At 47.4% G+C, this 18624-nt stretch overlaps 1 protein-coding gene across 2 annotated transcripts in view; it reads right to left on the bottom strand.

Annotated features, from left to right (window-relative positions):
• Positions 1 to 15089: 15089 nt before the first annotated feature.
• TSPAN14 (tetraspanin 14) overlaps positions 15090 to 18624 on the bottom strand; it is a 55552-nt gene continuing 52017 nt past the window's right edge. For both annotated transcript variants that reach the window (XM_081266945.1, XM_081266944.1), the window contains 2 exons: positions 18126 to 18245; positions 15090 to 16522 (listed from right to left, as the gene is read on the bottom strand). In XM_081266945.1, the coding sequence (XP_081123071.1) occupies positions 16451 to 16522; positions 18126 to 18245 (192 nt within the window). In that variant the 3' untranslated portion in view covers positions 15090 to 16450. The remainder of the gene's footprint in view (positions 16523 to 18125; positions 18246 to 18624) is intronic.

Raw genomic sequence — 18624 nt, 5'->3', positions numbered from 1 at the left:
GCCTCCTACAGGCAGTGTCTTTCTTCCTTGGCTCCCCAGAGGCATGGGACAAGAAAGGGCACAGGGCCAAAGAGAATGCTGTTCAGAGCAGCAGCACCAGCCGGCTGGGTGTGGGAATGGGCTTGAGGTCCTGTCCTCTGGCTGGGTGATGATGGTGTCGTCCTTGTAGTGGTAACAGATGAGGATGACCCTGGCTGGCTCCCCGTCTTGTGCAACAGAACGGGCCTCGCTGGTGGGAGGGGTGCTCCCTGGCAATCCCAGGTCAGTGGGGCAGGAGGCCAGGAGACACCGAATCCCAGGGACGTGACCGAAAGGCAGATCGCAGACGCTCTGCGGGATGGATCGGGTTTCGGTAACAAGTGGTGGGGGCCGCTGGGCAGTCCTGGGCGCCACCTCCCACCTGGCTTTCGCCCGCCGCTCAGGCTCGGCCTGGCATGGCGCGCCCTCTGGCGGCCGAACTGGGCACTGTTGGGCTCCTCAGATAACAGGAGACAAGACAAGCAGAGAGGGAACCCCGCGGTTCTCAGACCAGGTTTCCTGCAGCCTTTCAACAGGCTGTATTCTGTTTTCATTTCTCATTAGCCATGTGATGCATTTATTTTTTCAGGCTAACGCAATTCCTTTAGGCGCCAGGAGATACGCGCATGCAATGCTATTGTGCAAGTGACTGGAAACCACCTGAAAGTCCCTGGTGAGTTCAGGGGTCGCCCACAATAAAACTGTATGCTCCAGTCACAGAGTGGGGTCGATTTGGCTTAACGAGGGGGAAAGGTCCAAGGCAGATGAAATGGAAAGGCAACGTGTAGGATTCTGTGCATAGGACAATCCATTTTTTAAAGTCCATGTTTGAACATGGAACGGGAGAGAAAATAACAAAATAGAAATTCTGACTACTTTTGTGTAAACAAAGGAAAAATACAGACGATTTTACATCTAATTGTTTAGCATTGTTTCATCTTGGAATGGGGAGGGACCACTTTAACTTTTTCTGGGTTTTATAGCATGATTAGCATACACTTATGTAACTCACATGACTGAAATCAAATGTACTTCAAAAGTCCTAAAATGTGATCTATTAACACCAACCTCCCTCTGGGGATCAGCAGGGGACCCAGCCCCAGAGAAGGACCACAGGCATAGTCAGACCTCTCTATGCCAGGAAGTCAGGGTGGACAAACCATCATATCACCTCAGGTTCCTAAGCAGCAGAAGGGCTTTGGGACATTTCTGAAACAGCTTTGTCACTGGTGTGGAAAGGGTGCTAGAAAAACAGGAAGCAGGGAAAACAGCCACCAAATGCTGGCTAGATCCAGGGGAGAGGGAATAAAGGGCTACACAGGCATTGTTAAGGGATCAGATAAGAGTAGAATTGGGGGTCCCAGAGTCTTATCCAGAATCTCTGCTTCTACTAAAATCCTCTTAAAATTAAATCAGAGCATGTCATTTCTCTACTCAAAACCCAAGTTCTCACAGGGGACCACAGGCCCTTCATAATCTGCCCAGCTTCATACCACCCCTCATATGGCACCACCCACCCCTTTGCACCTGGTCACTGGATACAGCCTGCTGGCCTCACACTGGACAGCAAATACACTGGACATCTGCCTCCCCAGGGCCTCACAATGGCTCATCCCTTTGTCTAGACCTCATTTGGCTCAGTTACCAAATTCTAGTCTTGGCTCAAACTTTTAGCTCCCCTATCCTCCTGATGACCCCTCCCTTCCTCTGCTCTGTAAACTACCATTTTACTTATTTATTTGGCAATAATATTTCTGTCTCTCTCTCTCCCTCCTAGATAATAAGCACTCCAAGGGCAAGTGCTTCCATCCAGTTCATCACTGATATAGAATGCTCCTTGGCACATAGCAATGCATGGTAAATATCTATAGAAAATGAATGAAAAAGGAACCTTCCAGGTGGAACTGGCAGAGCCTATGCAGATGCTGGGGAGCCATCCAGAGCAGGGCTCTGCAGAAAGATGCTGAACACTTAGACCTAGGAGTCATGGGCTACATTAGGTGAATGGATAGCCTTGCCACAAGCCACCTGCTTTGGCTTCCCCAGCATGTCCCACAGTCCCTCACAGGCAGGGTCAGTGATGGCCAGAGGACCCTCTCATTTAAGCTATAGCTGAGCCTGGGCAAAGTTACCATGGAAGAATCAGCTACAGGAAGGCCCTTCTTACAATCTGTCCACCTTCCCTGGAGCATCATCACTTGGGAAGCTGCTCCTAAGAGTACTTACTTATCTTACTCGATCTATTTTGCAATCCAAGGGCTCAGTGAAAGTCAACAGTAGTTTCTGCTTGTCACCACCATGATGATACTTATGTCATCATGGACATAAGTATCAATAGTGTTCCTGCATTAGTGCAGCAACTACTTAGAAAAAAATGAGGTATATTTTTGAATAAAATAAAATAATGATTTAAGGAGGGAGGGAGAAAAAATGATGTATTAAATAAGATCCTGCTCACTAGAGGAACCAGACATATGGAATACCGGGAATGAACTTAACAACGTGGGGACCTGTAATAAGGAAAAGTAGACCTTTTTACTGGGAGAATATGTAGGCTTTAAGTTGGTCTAGGAACACAAGACATTCACAATCAGAAAAGAACCAATATTGAAAAAATGTCCAATTAATCTCCGTATCAGCTAATCGGCGAAAATGGTTCTCAAAGATCCCTACCTCCTGGATTTCACATCCGTGCCAGAAGGGAGTATGCCTTCTATCAGACACTTGACCAGGCTCTCAGCTCTCATCATGCACTCAGGAAACCATGCTGTGAGGCCCATGGGCAGAACTGAGACCTCCTGCCAGTCACTAGTGAGGTTGGAAGAGGATCCTCCAGCTCTGCTCGGGAGAAATCTCCACCTGGTCAACAGTTTCATTACAATCTCATGAGAGATGTGGAGCCAGAACCACTCAACTAAGCTGCTATTATATTCCTAACCCTTAAAATGGTTATGAAAGGCATGTGTGTGGTTTATGAGCTGCTAAATTGGAGGATAATTTGCTATGCAGCAATACATAACTAATACTATCTCAAATTAATTTATGGACTTAATATCATTTCAAACATGAAAGGAAATTAGGAGAGAGGATTGATAAAATGATTCCCAAGTTAAACAAAAGAATGAATAGATGAGGGGCCAGGGGTGTAGATCAGTGGGTAGAGTGCTTGCCTAGCATGTGGGAGGTCCTGGGTTGGATTCTCAGCACAAGAAAGAAAAAAGAATGAACAGGTGAAACCAACTCCCCAAATACTGAGAAATATTGAACTCTGTACTGCCAGTATTATACTCCTCAATGCTCACATCCTCACTGTGGGGACGGGGATCTTATGACATATGTAAGGATCATTACTGTGACATTTGTCATAGTGGAAATTTCAGAATAAGTAATGTGTTCAATAAAATGTTTAGCTGAATAAATCATGGCACATCTATAGGATAAAATGCAGTGCAGCCATTGGAACTGAAGTTGAGGAGAACATTAGTATAAAGAGGTTGCTCAAGATGTGTTGGTCAAGGGGAAAGCAGGTAAACTGAGATTGGATGTATGTAGTACAGCCTCAGTCTTATATATCAAGACAAAGAACTGTACAAGCCCCACTCCTTTCGAAGGAGTACAATTGTGATCTATTAAAGGTAGGAAGCCAGTTATATTGTGTGCATGTATGAATATGAAACAAAAATCCCATTTTTATGTACAATTTTTTTAAAAGAGAGAATGAGAGAGGGAGAGAAAGAGAGAGAGAGAATTCTAATATTTATTTTTTAGTTATCGGCGGACACAACATCTTTGTTTGTATGTGGTGCTGAGAATCGAACCTGGGCCGCACGCATGCCAGGCGAGCGCGCTACCGCTTGAGTCACATCCCCAGCCCCTTTATGTACAATTATAATGCTCCAATTAAAAATATGAAAAAAAGGAAGAAGCCCCGTCCTTCTGGATACCTTGTTAGATTTGGAATTGATGCTAGTGAACTAGGGATTGTAAGCTTCAGAGAAGGCAGGGGAAGAAGAGAGAGAGGGAGTCATCTAACCTGGGTTGCAGTCCACCCTGCCCCAAATCTTCATCAATGTGATTTAATTCACAAAATGCTTGCTGTGACATCTTTATTATTTTAAAAATGAATTTTATCCAATTCTGTAAGATAAAGGTGGGGATAAACAGAGATCACTAAAGAGAAGTGATCTCTGTGTTTTGGAGTACATGGGCTTCTAGGAAAGTGGTCAGCAGAAATCATGGAGAAGTCTTGGAGTTGTGCTCACCATAGAAAACTGGTGACATCCAAATATCTCTAAAGGGCAGAACACCCATGGTGACGTTTGTGAACAAACAAACAACAAAAAACTACCACACACACACACACACACACACATACACCACACAAACACACACACTGATTCCAACAGCACAGTTCTAGTAGCCAACTAGACCTGTGTCACTCCACACTCAACCTTACCAGCCCAGTGAGCTCCCAGACAGACCTTGTTTTCATGGTTCAGTTTCCTCATCTGTGCCTGGGTAAGCAGTCAGGGCTCCATGTTAAACAGATAGGCCCTGTATGAGCCAGCCAGGCACATACTGGGTAACAACATGAGTTCTGTTTGTATGCTTCTTAATCTGGGGCTTGGTTCCTCATTAATTTGGTGAACCAAAATAATATTAGGTGGGGGAGTGCGTTGTGGAAGTTAATTCCTCTGCCTAGAGAGCCTCCCCATATTCCTGGCTTTAAAGGGTACTTACGAGCTGGACAGGTATTGGGTCTGGGATTGATATACAAACATGGGGGATAATGAGCTTATTTTCTACCAAGTTACTAACTTGGGGCTGCTGATACTCAAGTCTCCCTGTAAGATTAAGGTCTGTATGCAGCAGAAGGAAGTAGGACCAACCTATAAAGATAGCAGAGGAGCCAATGGGAAGGTCTCCCTAGCAGGTTCAAGGCCCCTGCCTTCTCCAAAGCCCTGGTTCTGCTCTGAGTCTATGAATGTGCCCCTGTCTTTCTTGGGGGTGTGGGCCTTTGTAAAACCCCATTTTGCTTAACCTGGAGGTAAATTTTTAGACTACTGCAGCCAGTGTCTCCTGACCACCCCAGTGGTTTGCCTCTGTCTCCATTTGTCTTGTCATGGATGCTACAGAGATGGGCAGGACATGAGACCACAAAGGGGAAGAACCTGGGCCCTTTTGATGGCCTGATTCCCACAAGAAGTCTTCTCAGGCCCCCAAATCCAGCCATCGCCTCCATACTTGGATGTCACCAGTTTTCTATGGTGAGCAAAACTCCAAGACTTCTACATGATTGTTCAATGTACGCTCTTAGAGCTATGCAGTGTCCCAGGTCTTCCTTCTTTGCTTCATGGACAGAAGCTGTGACACAATAAAGGGACAGTTTCTAGAGAAGCTAAATCTTCTATTCACAGGCTAATGGAGTAGGAAGCTCTGGGTCCACAGGGTGGAGAGAGCATTGAGATGGCTGCCACCTTTCCACCACCAGCTGACCCAGACAAAGGACCAACACTGGCCTGCATCCTTGCCCCATAAATCTGTCCTGGAAACCTCATCCTCCTCATAAGAAAACACTGTTCACCTGATCCCTCTCCAGAGGCCACTCAGCACTGGTTTACCAGACACCAAGTCTTAGTGCATACTTGTGAATTCCAAGGGCAAGCTGGAACTCTGCTGCTCTAGATGGCCAACACTATGAACAGCCTCCCACCAAGGCTGCCCTGGTCCCTTGGGTCCTAGTAAAAATGAAGCAGTCTGCTAGCCCTCCCTGCTGCCCCACTCAGCTGCAGGCAAGTCACATACAAACCTCAAGCCCAGCGCTAGCCATCCTGACCAGTAGTGAGAAGCCATCCTTGTCCTGCAAGTGGCTGAGAACTGGAGTGAGCCCCTGCTGCCAGGTTCCAAGGCACCAGGAGAGCCCAGTGGCCCCCATCCCCCATGTCCTGCTCAGTGGAACAGCCAGGGAAGAACTATCAACATTATGTCTGTGTAGCAGAAGGGTCTGTGCCAGGGGCTTCCTTTTTAAATTCCTCATTTAATTCTCAGAACAAGATTATGAAACTAGCAATTTTATTATCTCAAGTTTATATTTGAGGAAACCAAGACTCAGGTCGCACAGCTGCTAACAAGAAGTTCAGGACTAAAGGCAGGTCTCACCTAGCCAAGAATGGCTCCTGCCCTCCCATGCTCCACTCTTGTTCTAGACTGGACAGTCCAGTGTGCTGTCTGCCCTCCAGTCTGGACACAGCCCACTCTCCTGCCCAGAATTTGAGAAGCTCACTGCTTTCAGAGCACTCTGTAGAGCAGAGAAGGCTGAACAGAGGCTGTCAGGCAAACCAGCCCCAACCCCAATCTGAGCCCCAAATTCCTACAAAAAGGGATTTAGGAAGTCAGAAAATCCAGTTCATCTTTATTTCCCCTAAACTGTGACTTGGGGCACAGAACATTGGTGTCCAATGTCTGACCTCCCTTCTTACTCCTCGATCTCTGCCAGGCTCCTGTAGTTAACTGGCTCAAGTTCTGGCCAATGGAATGTGAACACAATATACTCCCATCTGGGTCTAGCTCCCAAGATCCTCCTCCCTGGTCCTCACCCTTGCCTCAGCCACCATTTGACTAGAGACAACTCCAAGGGGCTCTAGGAGATACAGCCATAAGACTGAAAGAGACTGGATCCCTGAGAGGCTGTATGGAGCATAGTATTCCCCACCCTAACCCCCAGAAGCCACTAGGGAATGTGACATACACAAGAAACAAGCGTTTCTTTTTCAAAGTCACCAAAATTCAGGGGATGTTGTTACAGTGGTTACTCTATTCTGATTCTTCCCTTATAAAACAGTTCTCAAACTTTAGTATGCATTAAAGTCACTTAAGAGCTGATTGAAACAGAACACTGGCCCTCTCCCAGAGTATCTGACTCCATATACTTGGGGAAGGGCGGTGCATAGAAGCTGCATTTTGAGAAGATCTGGTGGTGATGCTGTAATTGCTGACCTGGGGATCATACTTTGAGAACCACTGCCCTAACTCATAAGCTAGTGTTGGAATGATTGTACTATTTCCATTTTTCTAAAGAAAAGGATTGTAGTTCCTGGCTTTTGCACTGTACTACATGAGTACACACATCTGCCCATAACTGCACACACACTTGTGTCCTGTGAATTAGTGTCATCAGAGGGAGGGACAAGAGTCCTTAAAGTGGGAATCCTAGCTGTAATCTCAGCTATGTTACTTCCCAGCCATCTGGCAAGTTCCTTGGTCTGAGTCTGTTTCCTCTTAACTATAATGGAGAAAATAGTTCTCTCCCAGCCCCCACCTGCAGCCTTGGCCCCACTGCAGATTTTCTGAGGTCATCATCAGACTGTTGCATTTTCATAGCAGAAAAAAGGCTTATGGACCTACATGCCCCAGTTTCAACCTTACTCCTGAAGACCACAGTGAACATTCACCCATATTGCTTCCTCAAGGCTGTGGCTGGCACCTATCCTGGTATGACCTTAAGGTAAGGGGATAGGATGCTTAGTTTGGATGTTGAATGTCCCCAAAAGTCCATGTGTTAAAGGCATGTTCCTGGGGCTGGGAGTGTGGTTCAGTGGTAGAACACTTGGGTAGAGGCCCAGGGTTCCATCCCCAGAACCACAACTCCCACATACACCAAGTCGTTGGTCCCAAAGATGGTGTTATTGGGAGGTGCTGTGGGCCTTCAAAGGAGGGGAGACCCTATGAGAGATCCTCAGGTCATTGGGGATGACCCTCCAAGGGGGACTGTGAGACCCCAGCCTCATCTTCTTTCTTTTCCTTTTTGGCCATGGGGTGAGCAGTTTTGCTCTGCCAAGACTCCTGCTGTGATATTCTACCTCTCTAAAGGCTCAAAGTAATGGACCAATTAATCTTGAACTGGAAGCCTCCAAAATGTAAGCCAAAATAAACATTTTCTCTTTATAAGTCACTTATCTCAAGTATTTCACTTTAGTGATAGAAACTGACAAACACAGGGAGGTTGTAGGAATTTTTTAAAAAGATCAAAATTGTGACATTAAAATTCATGTATTTGCCAGTTCTAAGAACTGTTTTTCAGGGAGGAAAGAGGGGAGAATTCAGCAGCTAGGGCCTGGGGACCCCCACACTCCTATTATTTAAAACATCCATCACAGGTTTCCTTCTACATGACCAAAGTCTTCTCACCCCTATATCTTTCAGGAATCTCTTCAAGATTCCGAGAGAAAAGTAAACACACTTTACTTTGTTCTGGGCATGGTGGCACACACCTGCAATCTCAGCTTCTTGGGCAGAGGCAGGAGGACCCCAAGTGTAAGGCCAGCCTCAACAATTTCAGCAAAACCCTGTCTCAAAATAAGAAGGGCTGGGGATGTAGCTCAGTGGTACAGCACTCCTGGATTCCATCCCTAATACTTAAATAAATAAGAAAACAAAAATCAAATGCACCTATATGCATGCATTACAAACAAGGGGAGTCTCAGGAATCATTCAGACAAAAAAGGGGGTAAATGATACTGAAATCTGTCATGGTGGATACTCCAGGGAGTGAAGCATTCAGCATCACTTGGCTAGATGGTGTTTAACTTTTAGGATAGATGCCTACTGACTACAGAGGAGTCAATTTCATTGTCATAGCCCAGGTGATACCATATTCCTGCATTTGGTCACTGATAAATGGTGGGGTGCTCGGCTGAGATACAGAGGACAAGGGCTGGTTGCAGTGTGGGTGCAATGTAGGCTTGGGGGAAGAGAAAACATGTTAAGCAATTCGGAATGCAGCAATTGAGGTGTCTGCAGCAGTGGGTCAAGAAGCAAATGTAAATCAGGTTTGCAGCTGGGCACAGTGGCTCAAACTTTGTAGTCCCAACTATTCATGAGCTGATGGAGGAATATCACTTGAGCCCAGGGTTTGAGGCCAGCCTTGGGCAACAAAGCAAGACCCCATCTTTTTATTTAAAAAAGAAAATAAAAAGTTGGGTTTTCCCCTCTTTCGTTTAAACAAAAAAATTAGCAGATTTGCAGACATGAGCTTTGCAGGTGGCAGACATGGCCTGAGCCAGCCATTCATGCTGAAAGAACCCCCAGGATGCTTCCCATAGTGGTTGGCCCTTGGCTGGGGCAGCTAGGTATTCTAATCCTCAAGCACCTCTTATCACTGTGAGCTACTGACCTGCCTGGTTCTATTTTAAAAGTAAGCTCTAGAGGGACAAGAGGTAGAAGGAAATTGGGAATAAGTAAAAAACATTCTGAGTGTCTTCAGTGGAAACCTATGCATTGTTTGGGGCACACTTTCCCATTTATCTGATCTCGATTCTAGATCTTCATTGCCTTTGAGCTATTCTACAACTCTTTATGTTGCAGAGTTATTGTCAATAGATGTACATATCTCCCGAAGAGATTCAACTGCTTCCTTTCCTGAAAAAAAAAAGACAATTTCAACACTTTTACTACATATGGATTTATGATTCATTGTGATTCCTCCTTTGAATTGTTAATCTTACCAACTCCCTTATTTAATGAATTAAAACCTTGACAGGTTCATGCTTTAAAAAAAAAAAACATTTTTTAGTTGTAGATGGAAACAATACTTTTATATTATTTATTTATTTAATGTGCTGAGGATTGGACCCAGTGTCTCACATGTGCTAGACAAGCGTTCTACCACTGATCTACAACCTATCCCCCCCCCTCCTTTTTAATCAATAGATGGAAGGAGTTGCTGTCAGTCCATGAAGCACAAAACTCACATGCTGCCTGTCCTATCCATATTATCCCAGATAAGTTTTGCATTCCTTTAGAGACAGGGTACTCAGTACCTCCCAGAGACCACTCCAAGTCTTCCCATATTAAACTACATCTGTACTGATTTCAGGAAAAAAAAAAAAAAAAAACAAAACAAAATCAAATCTAAAAGTAAACACAATAGCTGATAGCTGAATGACTGTTTGTGCCCAAAGGATCTGCAAACCTGTCACCCTGACCTCCTTGCAAAGGCACAGTAAGGCTGAAATGGCCACCTTAGGGAGAGAAGAGGAAGACACCAGCCCTGGTGGTGACAACTGCCACACTCTACCTGACTTTTCCTGACATTCCCACAGTTTTCAGACACCCAAGTTTTTCTCAGGGCTTCCTGGCAAGCACAGTAGGGCCTGTGCACCTATCTCACATAGGTCCCCTGGCTCTTAAAGAGCCAAGCATGATCCCAGGCTTCCTACACCTGATCAGGTGAGGGCACTTGGCCTCCTCCAGCAGGTCCTAGCACTTCTCCAGGCCTCTGTTCTTACCAGGAGCAGGGGACCAGATGGGGTCCACCAACCAACCAATGAGATGTTCTGAAGTTTTCAGAGCACATCATTACACACCAGGCCCTGCTATTCCAGCTCACCTCTGTCCCATTCCAAGCTCTTTCTCCCTGTGGACCATCCCTCCTGTGCCCCTGAGGGTCAATAGCAGTCCTAGAACCCCTGACAGGTGAGGGCCCCCTGCTGCTTTGTGGGGCCTGAGGGGCAACTTCTTTGGTTGTGTAGGTTTCTAGCAGGATCCATGTTCCAGGTAGGAAGCAGCCCCCTCTCACCTCCATATCCCAAAGGGACATAAAGCAAACAGATCTTGAACTCCAAATGCCTGAGGCTCCCTACAAACCCGGAAGCCTTGTGCCGAAAAGGGCGGAGGAATGAATATTACATCTTACTCATTTCACTGGGCTCAGAACTTGAGCTGTATGACATGTAACCCAGGCAGCTCAGCAGGTGGGGACAAAAAGCTACAGATCAAATCCCCTTAATCTCCAAACCACATAAGCAACTACATTAGCAATAATTTGGGGGTTACCATACTAACTAATGTTTTACCCACCACATCTCATTTAATCCTTGAAAGGTCCAAGAGAGGGATTATTGCCTACCAAAAAGGGAGGAGAGGTTTAGGACACTTTCCCATACACCAGCAATGACCTGGCAGAAGAGGCACATCCCAACCCAATGTAAGCCAACCCTCTGGAGAATTCCCTTAAACATGTTACAAATCCTACTAAGAAGTAATTCCATTAACCAAACACACATGCTTTTTTTTCAACCCCTTGTTAGAACAAAACCCTGCAAGCTACCCTAATGTTCGCCCACAGCAATGCAGGGGTGGGGGTGGGGGGGATTGTTAGCATCTCGCATCCATCCCCCATCCTACAGGACTCTGCTTAAACCACATCCTGCCATGTGGTTTAAGTGAAATGAACAAGCAGGAGGGCCTCCCTTCCCCCAGTGGCTTTATCACATGCTGCATCCATCACAGGAGCTTGTCCCAGGTGGAATGATTCCTCCCTCAGCCCCAGAAGATGGGGATACCATGGAAGGCAGAGCAGAGAGAAAGGAAACCAGATCCTGTTGACATTGCTGAGCCACTGGATCAAACCAGCCCTGAAACTCACCCCACTTCTGGACTTTCCAGTTTCAGGAGCCAAAACCCTCCCCTCATTGTGCAGGCCAGTCTGAACTGGGTTTTCTGTTACCTATGTCTGTAAACATACTCCCCTTTACTGAGGGCAAGGTTCATTTGCTGGTGGCATGGCCCCACAATGGACAGTGTGACCATGCAAATGCACCACAGATCAGTATATTAAGTAAAACTAATCATGGGATACCATGTAAAATGATTGCCATTTGTGTAAAGATCTGAAGACACTTGCTGGAAGGAGACTTCATTATGGTTGCCTCTGGCAACAGAAGAAAAAAAAAATCACTTTACACTCTATTTAGATTGCTTTTACTTATATTTTAAAAGACACATTTAAAAGTTGCTTGAGGTGACAAAATTACAGTCCAAGGTGGTAATTTATTTTGGTAGTTATTAAAGTGATGCTTTTGAAAGCCCTGCTGAAATACAGGACACAGAACACAGGGGGTGGGGGAGGCAAGTGAAGAAATAATCACCTCCAACCTTTGTAAGGAATTTTTACTCTGCCCTCTTCAGAGCTGGGACCCCACAGAACCCCTAGAACAGTTTCCACTTAAATGTATCCTTAGCTTTTTTTTTCTTTCTCCTAAGGTTCCACAATAGCCCCAGTTCTACATGTGACATTTCTGAGGCTCCTTAAAGCCCCCCAAATCATTCTGAGAATAAATTTGATTTTAACATAGCTTTTGAGGAGGAAAGGCCAGTTAATTGTGACTTTGTAAGAAAGTTCAAAATGCCCTAAAAGTATGTAGTTCTCTGGGCCTTTGGAGAGCACCCAGGTAAATGAGAACAGCCTGCAGGTGGCCCAGTCTGACCTGGAAGCCCAAAGATCCTTTGGACATGATCAGATAGAAGCACCTCTACCAAGATCTATCATGGGGCTGATGAGCTAAAGCTTTGTAGCCCTGGAGACACAAACACACTGACACTGGAGCAAAGGCCCACATGAAGTACTGTTCCTCCTCCCTTCTCACCTGGTGGACCTGAGGGTTTTCAGCTAGTGGGGGCCAGTGCTGACACAACTGACATCTGGGTAGGGACTTTCCCATGACAGCGGGAACCTCAGGTGCTGGGCCATTGAGATAGCTCTCCCCATTCTCTGCAGACCATACTTCTGAGGTTGCTGGCCAGGAAGTCATCATGTGGACCCTCCTGCTGGACAGAGGCCCGCCCTCTGTGGCTTCTGCTCAGCACTTCCTTGAGAGAAGGCTACCTCTCACCCCACAATGCCCAGCCTCCATAAGCTTGTTGAGTGCGGGGAAGCTTTGTCCCCACCCCATCCCCAGCAACTTGGCTTTAAGATAAGCACCTCACACAGAGCCAGGGAGCAATCGGTTTGTGGACTGAACATAGCACAGCTTGGGCCTTGCAGCAAACTGAGCCTACTGTGTGATACCAAGGCCTACAGCCCAGCATAGGGCTGTGCTTAGAAACAATGCCCTACTTTCCCAAAGGCCCCAAAATCAAACTGGGCACTCAAGTCCAGGAAGTCATCATGTGGACGGGGAGGGGAGGTCACCATTTCCCCACTTTTCCCAAATGCCTATAGATCCTGAGCCCAGTGACCTGGAGGATCTTCTGGGACTGGTTCTGTTCAGCAGGAGCCAATTAGATTTGAAATTCAGAGCTGGCAGGTTACCTCCTGGCCTCCTGCTTTAGCTGAAAGGTGAGGTTCTAGGGACAGGCTTCCAGAGTTAAACCAGACCTTTCTCAATCCTTGGAGGTAACCTACCTTCCTCTGAGGTACATGTTTTATGCATGAAAATGGCTTCCTCAGACCTGTTCTGGTGCTTGAATGAGTTATTAATTCTTAAGCTGAAACATACTGTACTATGTCCATTAATTTTTATTGTTATTCGTGTGGGGACACCAGGTGCCTGGGCTTGTGAAGCAATGCAGATGCTTTTCCTGCCTGACCCAGGGCCCTGACCTGTGAGCAATGGGAAGGTCCTGGAGACCACTGAGGAGGTTGGGGCAGACAAAGCTGAGGCCTGAGAGGGACAGATGGAAGAGGGTTAGAAGTAGCACACCTGGACCTCAGAAGCAGAGGCTTTTGAAGAGTTGGTTGTCCTGGTTTGACAACCAGCCAAAAGGAGAGTACTGGTGGGGATGAGAAAGGCAGAGAGTGGCCAGGGAAGAAGCTGCCAGGGAAGGAAAGTGGGAAAGGAAAGCAATGGGGCCTCAGCAAGTCTGTAGGAGGAGGAGAAAAGGCAGCAACAGGAAGAGGGGTGGGGAAAAAGCAGGGCGGAGTCCTGAGAGGAGGTAGGAGGAGGGTCACAGGAAGGACAGGAGAAACCTGGAGACTTTGAAGTGAGTGGCAGAACTGGAGGTGTGGCTCAGTGGTGGAGTGCTTGCCAAAAAAAAAAAGTAAAAAAAGTAAAAAGTTAAAAAAGTGAGCTCTAAGGAGGACAAAGCTTTAAGGAGAGTGCAGAGGTGGCACATTGGCCTCTGTGCAGCCTGAGAGAACAGGGAAGGTGAGGGTACAGGGCAGGCCAAGGTAGGGTGTCTGAGCTTCAAGTCAGGGGCTCCCTAATCAATCCTTGATTTGTTTTCTTTCTTCAACCAACGACTCAAGAGTTAAATGAGATGGCCTGAACATTTTATGAACTAATTGAGAAACAAAATTCTGGAAGTCATGGCTAGAATTCCTCCTGAATTGGAGTGTGGTACCTAGGAGGATTCCAAGGGATCCATGCAATAGGATTACATGAATAGATGGGACCGCAGGAGCTGTCTGAAGCCTTTAGAACCAACACTCTGGCAAGCAGGGTCTATGGCCACCAACACACTGGCAGGGAGGTTGGGTGGAAGGCTCCCTGAGGTAGACACAGCCCCTGACACCCTCCCACCTCCCCCAATGACACAGAGGCCAACAAGTTCAGGATACATGGTTCACGTAGCAACAATGCCCAGATACTAACCCATAGTCCCCAAGCTTTTTTTGCTTGGGTAAACAGTATTGTCAGGGTTTGAAAAGGAATCACCTAAAATAATGTTTCCTATGGGCCTGAGGGTTAAAGTTCTTCCGCTCCTGCCTACACACGTGTGGCTATACCACAAGTCAACCAGTTCCAGTTGTAGCCTTGTTTGAAGGATAACTGAAATCCATGTTGGAACATGCCAATCTGCACTACTATACCTCTAGTTACACTTGATCCTGCTCGTTCCCCCTGCAGCCAAATTTATACTGTGTATTTAAAACCATTTTGGTAGTGACCCCAAATAAAAACAACCAAAACAGCAGCATTAATATAAAGATATATTCCATAAAAGAGTTTGGCAGTCAAAGAGAAGCAACACACTTTCTAAAAACACAAGCATTCTTCCTCTAGTCTACAGAGAATGGTAAAAAACAAAACAAAACAAAACAAAAATATCATCATCATCATCATCATCAACAAACACCCACCAGCATAACCAGTATACACCACACTAGAATGTACACTTCTGCAAGTGAATGAAGGTAGCACTCGATCCCTGAACAGTAAGGACAGAACTGGTACAAGCTACAGAGAAGCATTAGAAAGTAGCCCAGCCAAAGATGGACAATGCCCCAACTACTCCAAGGGTTTTTCAGCACATACAATAAACTTCATTGCCAAGAGCAAGCTCCAGAAGAGCCATTGCCAAGAGCAAGCTCCAGAAGAGCCCCAACAGGAAGGGTGGGCACAGTGACCACACATATCCTGGTGGGGAATCACCACGAAAGTAAGAAATAAAATGTCCCAAGATTCTAAGCAGCTGTGGCCTGGGGTGCACAGCTCAGCAAAGGCCTGGCTGCAGGACAGCAGCTCTCTCCAGGGACAGATGTCAGGCCAGCCAGCCTTTGGCGTATAGCTTCGACCAGAAGTTCTGCCCAAAAGGTTTTTGGCTGCCTATGTGGGGGGCTGGGGCACCCTGGGCAGGCCATGGGGAAGGAGGGGCAGGATTCAAGTTCGGGTGACAGCTTTAGTAGCACCAAGACTGGAAGACAGTGAGGCCAAACTGGGAGGTGGGGTGTGTCTCGGGGGCAGTGTATGGAGGAAGGGGAATGCAGGAACACAGTAGATGGAAAGGACAGGCTGCTGTGGTTGGTTCTGGAGACATTCAGGAGAACTGAAAGGGACAGCATTTAGTTCTAGACACTGTGTAAGGCTGCTGAGAGGAGAATGCCGGAGGAAAGGAAGAGGAAATGAAGACATGGTGTGAAAACATTCTTACCCCTATAAATAAACTATTTACACACTTTAAGAAAACGAGAGCCGGCTCTCAGTGGGGAATGGGCCACCCCCGCTTCCCCAGCAACCAGGGCTTAATGCTGTTGAAACCAGAGGCAGTTCCTGTCCTGGAAAATGGCAGTGGGGCTTGGCGGGTAGCCGCCGAGGCATTTCGTGGCACCAGTCATGCCCTGGCTCAGGCTTACTACACTTGGACATGGCTGAGGGTCCTGCAAATGATCCTAACCCACCACGATCCCACTAGCATACACAGATCCACTTGAGCCCCTCCCCTTCCCCAGCTAGGAGCAGGCCACTGCACTGCTGGACTTGGTGGAGAGAGAAGCTCTGTGTTCACCTGCTGTCCCTTTACCCATGTCCCACCCTAAGATGTGGCTGTCCATCAGGCTAGCACCCATGACCCAAAGCCTGCAGTGAGAAGCAGGTGTCTGCAGAGGCTCTCGGTCTCCAAGAGGGCCAAGACAGGCACTCCTTACAGCCACAGAAGCCCAGTCTGTCCCTCGGGGCCACTGCCCCATGTAGAGACACTTCTGCCTCTAGGAAGTCCCAGCAGGGATGCAGGCTCAAGTCTTGCAGGTAAAAAGGAGCCCTGGGCCTTCAGCACCAGCAAGGAGAAATAGAGTTCATATCACACTGATGCTGAAGAAAGGGCGCTGGCTCCGGGTGGTTGTGCCAGCTTCTCTCCCACTGGATATAAGGTTGATGACAGTGAAGGGTTCTGGCCTCCACAATGTGGCTCAGCTGCACTTGCTCGCCTCTGCTCCTCAGAAGTAATGGCCAGCCTTCACCGCCTCGATGTCTGAGATCAGGGTCCTTGCCAGGAAGATGCCAAATATCTGAAACCAAAGCCAGCAGTCAGTGGCCTTTAGCATTAGCAACCAAAGGAGGAGGGCGGGGAGCAGAGAGCAGACCGGTGGACACCCCACTGCACACTGCTCCCTTGGTCTACTCTGCCAGGGTAGGGATACACTGAGAAAAACGCTCAGGCAAGGGGCAAAGTACAACTGACCCACAGGTAGAAAGTGCAGTCTGCTGTGTCTCTTGAGCCCAGAAGAGGCAAGAACAAGCAGGAACCATGGACTAAAAAAAAGACACTTGGTCCTGCCTCTAACACAAGTGAGCACAGCACATGCCATAGGCAGGACACGTGTACCCAGATCGAAACCAAAATTAACAAGGCCATTCTATCATGTTGATCCCCAAAATAACAAATCTCAAATGTTTCCTATAAACTTGGATTCCATCATAAAACCAAGGTAATTAATGATGCTGGCTGTGCTGATGTCAACACGTCCTGTCCTTGGAGAACTGGGCAATCATGAGGCTCGGCTGAAATTTTCCTACATGAACAGACCAAAGTGAACTTGGTAACCTTCAGGAGTGCTCTTGATTTTTATTTCCCCTTTTAAGTTCTGCCTGTGGTTCGTAATTGACTCCCCTGCCTGCTTTGCAAGGCTATTTCTTTCCTTGTCTACATGCTTCTCTGTCTTCCTCTGCAGTCACTAAGTACACACTGCTGAGTGAAGGAGAAAGGTGCATGCAAATGGCTGGACCCACCGCAGTCATCCTCTTCAAGGCAGGGTTGGTGTGCTCACATGCACACCACCCACTCTCCCAGAAGCTGCTCAGAGACTGCCAGCATCTCCTCACGAGCTCTGTGCAGCACTAGAAATGTTCATTCCTCTGAGACCACTCAATTACTGACTTCCCTTCTAGGAGATACTGGCGGGTCCACTCACCCCAGGCCCTGTTGCCCCCTCACCACCAACATCCTTCCAACTGTTCAGGTGAACAAGCATCTGCAAAGGGCAGGAGCCAAGATGGGCTCATGTTAACAGGAAGAGGCCTGGGTGCCCAGGTGCTAGGGACAGGGAGGAAGAGATCCTTAGGTGACTACATTGACCTGAGCCTCAGTCCTCCTTCAAGCCCCAGGTGATCAACAATATCACCTTCCATTAAGCAGCTCTGACATCTTAAATCCTGCCATGTGCATCCACTTGCAGCAGGGAAGACTCTCAAAGCAGGTGACTCCAGTCCCAACCAGATACCCTTATACAATCTACTAGGGTCTCACTCCACTGCCATTCTGTACAGTACCTCTTACATTGTTACGACAGAGAGGCTTCCTTTAGGTAGTAGACCATAGGGAGACAGGAATCAGTCTGTCCTGGGTCTAGCCCACACAACACACATATACATTACACACACACACACACACACACATACACTCTCTCTCTCTCTCTCTCTCTCTCTCTCTCTCTCCCCCTCCCTCTCTCCATCTCCCTCCCCGGCCCCACACACTCAGCTTTAAACATCTAATTTCTTCTGTCAGGTTCCTTCACACCATACACAAGCTGGACAAGCATTCTCAGTTAATGGCCCCCATTAACTTCCTCAAATGAAAAAACCCCCACCCATCTGCAGGCCCCTGGAACGCACCTGTAGCAGAGAGATGGCGATAAAAACACCAGCCACGATGTAAATGTTCCTCGGAAGCCAGCCCTCCAGCGCCTGGATGCAGCCTTTGGTGAAGATGAACTCGTCCCACTTGCTCTTCAGCTGCAGGGAAGCACCCCAGAGGCCTGAGCCTGTGGCACAGAGTTCCCACCCTGGTCCCCAAAAGCTCAGCTCCAGCACAGAACAGGATGAAGCACATGGGAAGGACAGGCAGAACTCTCCAGGAAAAACATATCCCTTGGTTTTGGTCTCTATCCCTCCAGGGTCAAGCTGCCATCAAGTCACCTGTTTACCAAAGGCCAGCTGGCCTGGTCTGTAATCCCATTTCTGTTTGGGCTACTGGAGATTCAATTCAACTTACTCAGCACACCTCCAATGCCCACATCTGGAGACACAGGAGGGGGCCTGAAGCCCTGGAGGAAGATGTACCTTTAAAGGGAGAAACTAGGAGATGAGGTGTGGGGCATTCTCAAAGGATGGG

This window comes from Spermophilus citellus, assembly GCF_964194105.1.
Source record: "Spermophilus citellus genome assembly, chromosome: 15".
NCBI lineage: Eukaryota > Metazoa > Chordata > Mammalia > Rodentia > Sciuridae > Spermophilus > Spermophilus citellus.
Note: the sequence above shows the minus strand (reverse complement) of the source record. Positions and strands in the feature narration are given on the sequence as shown.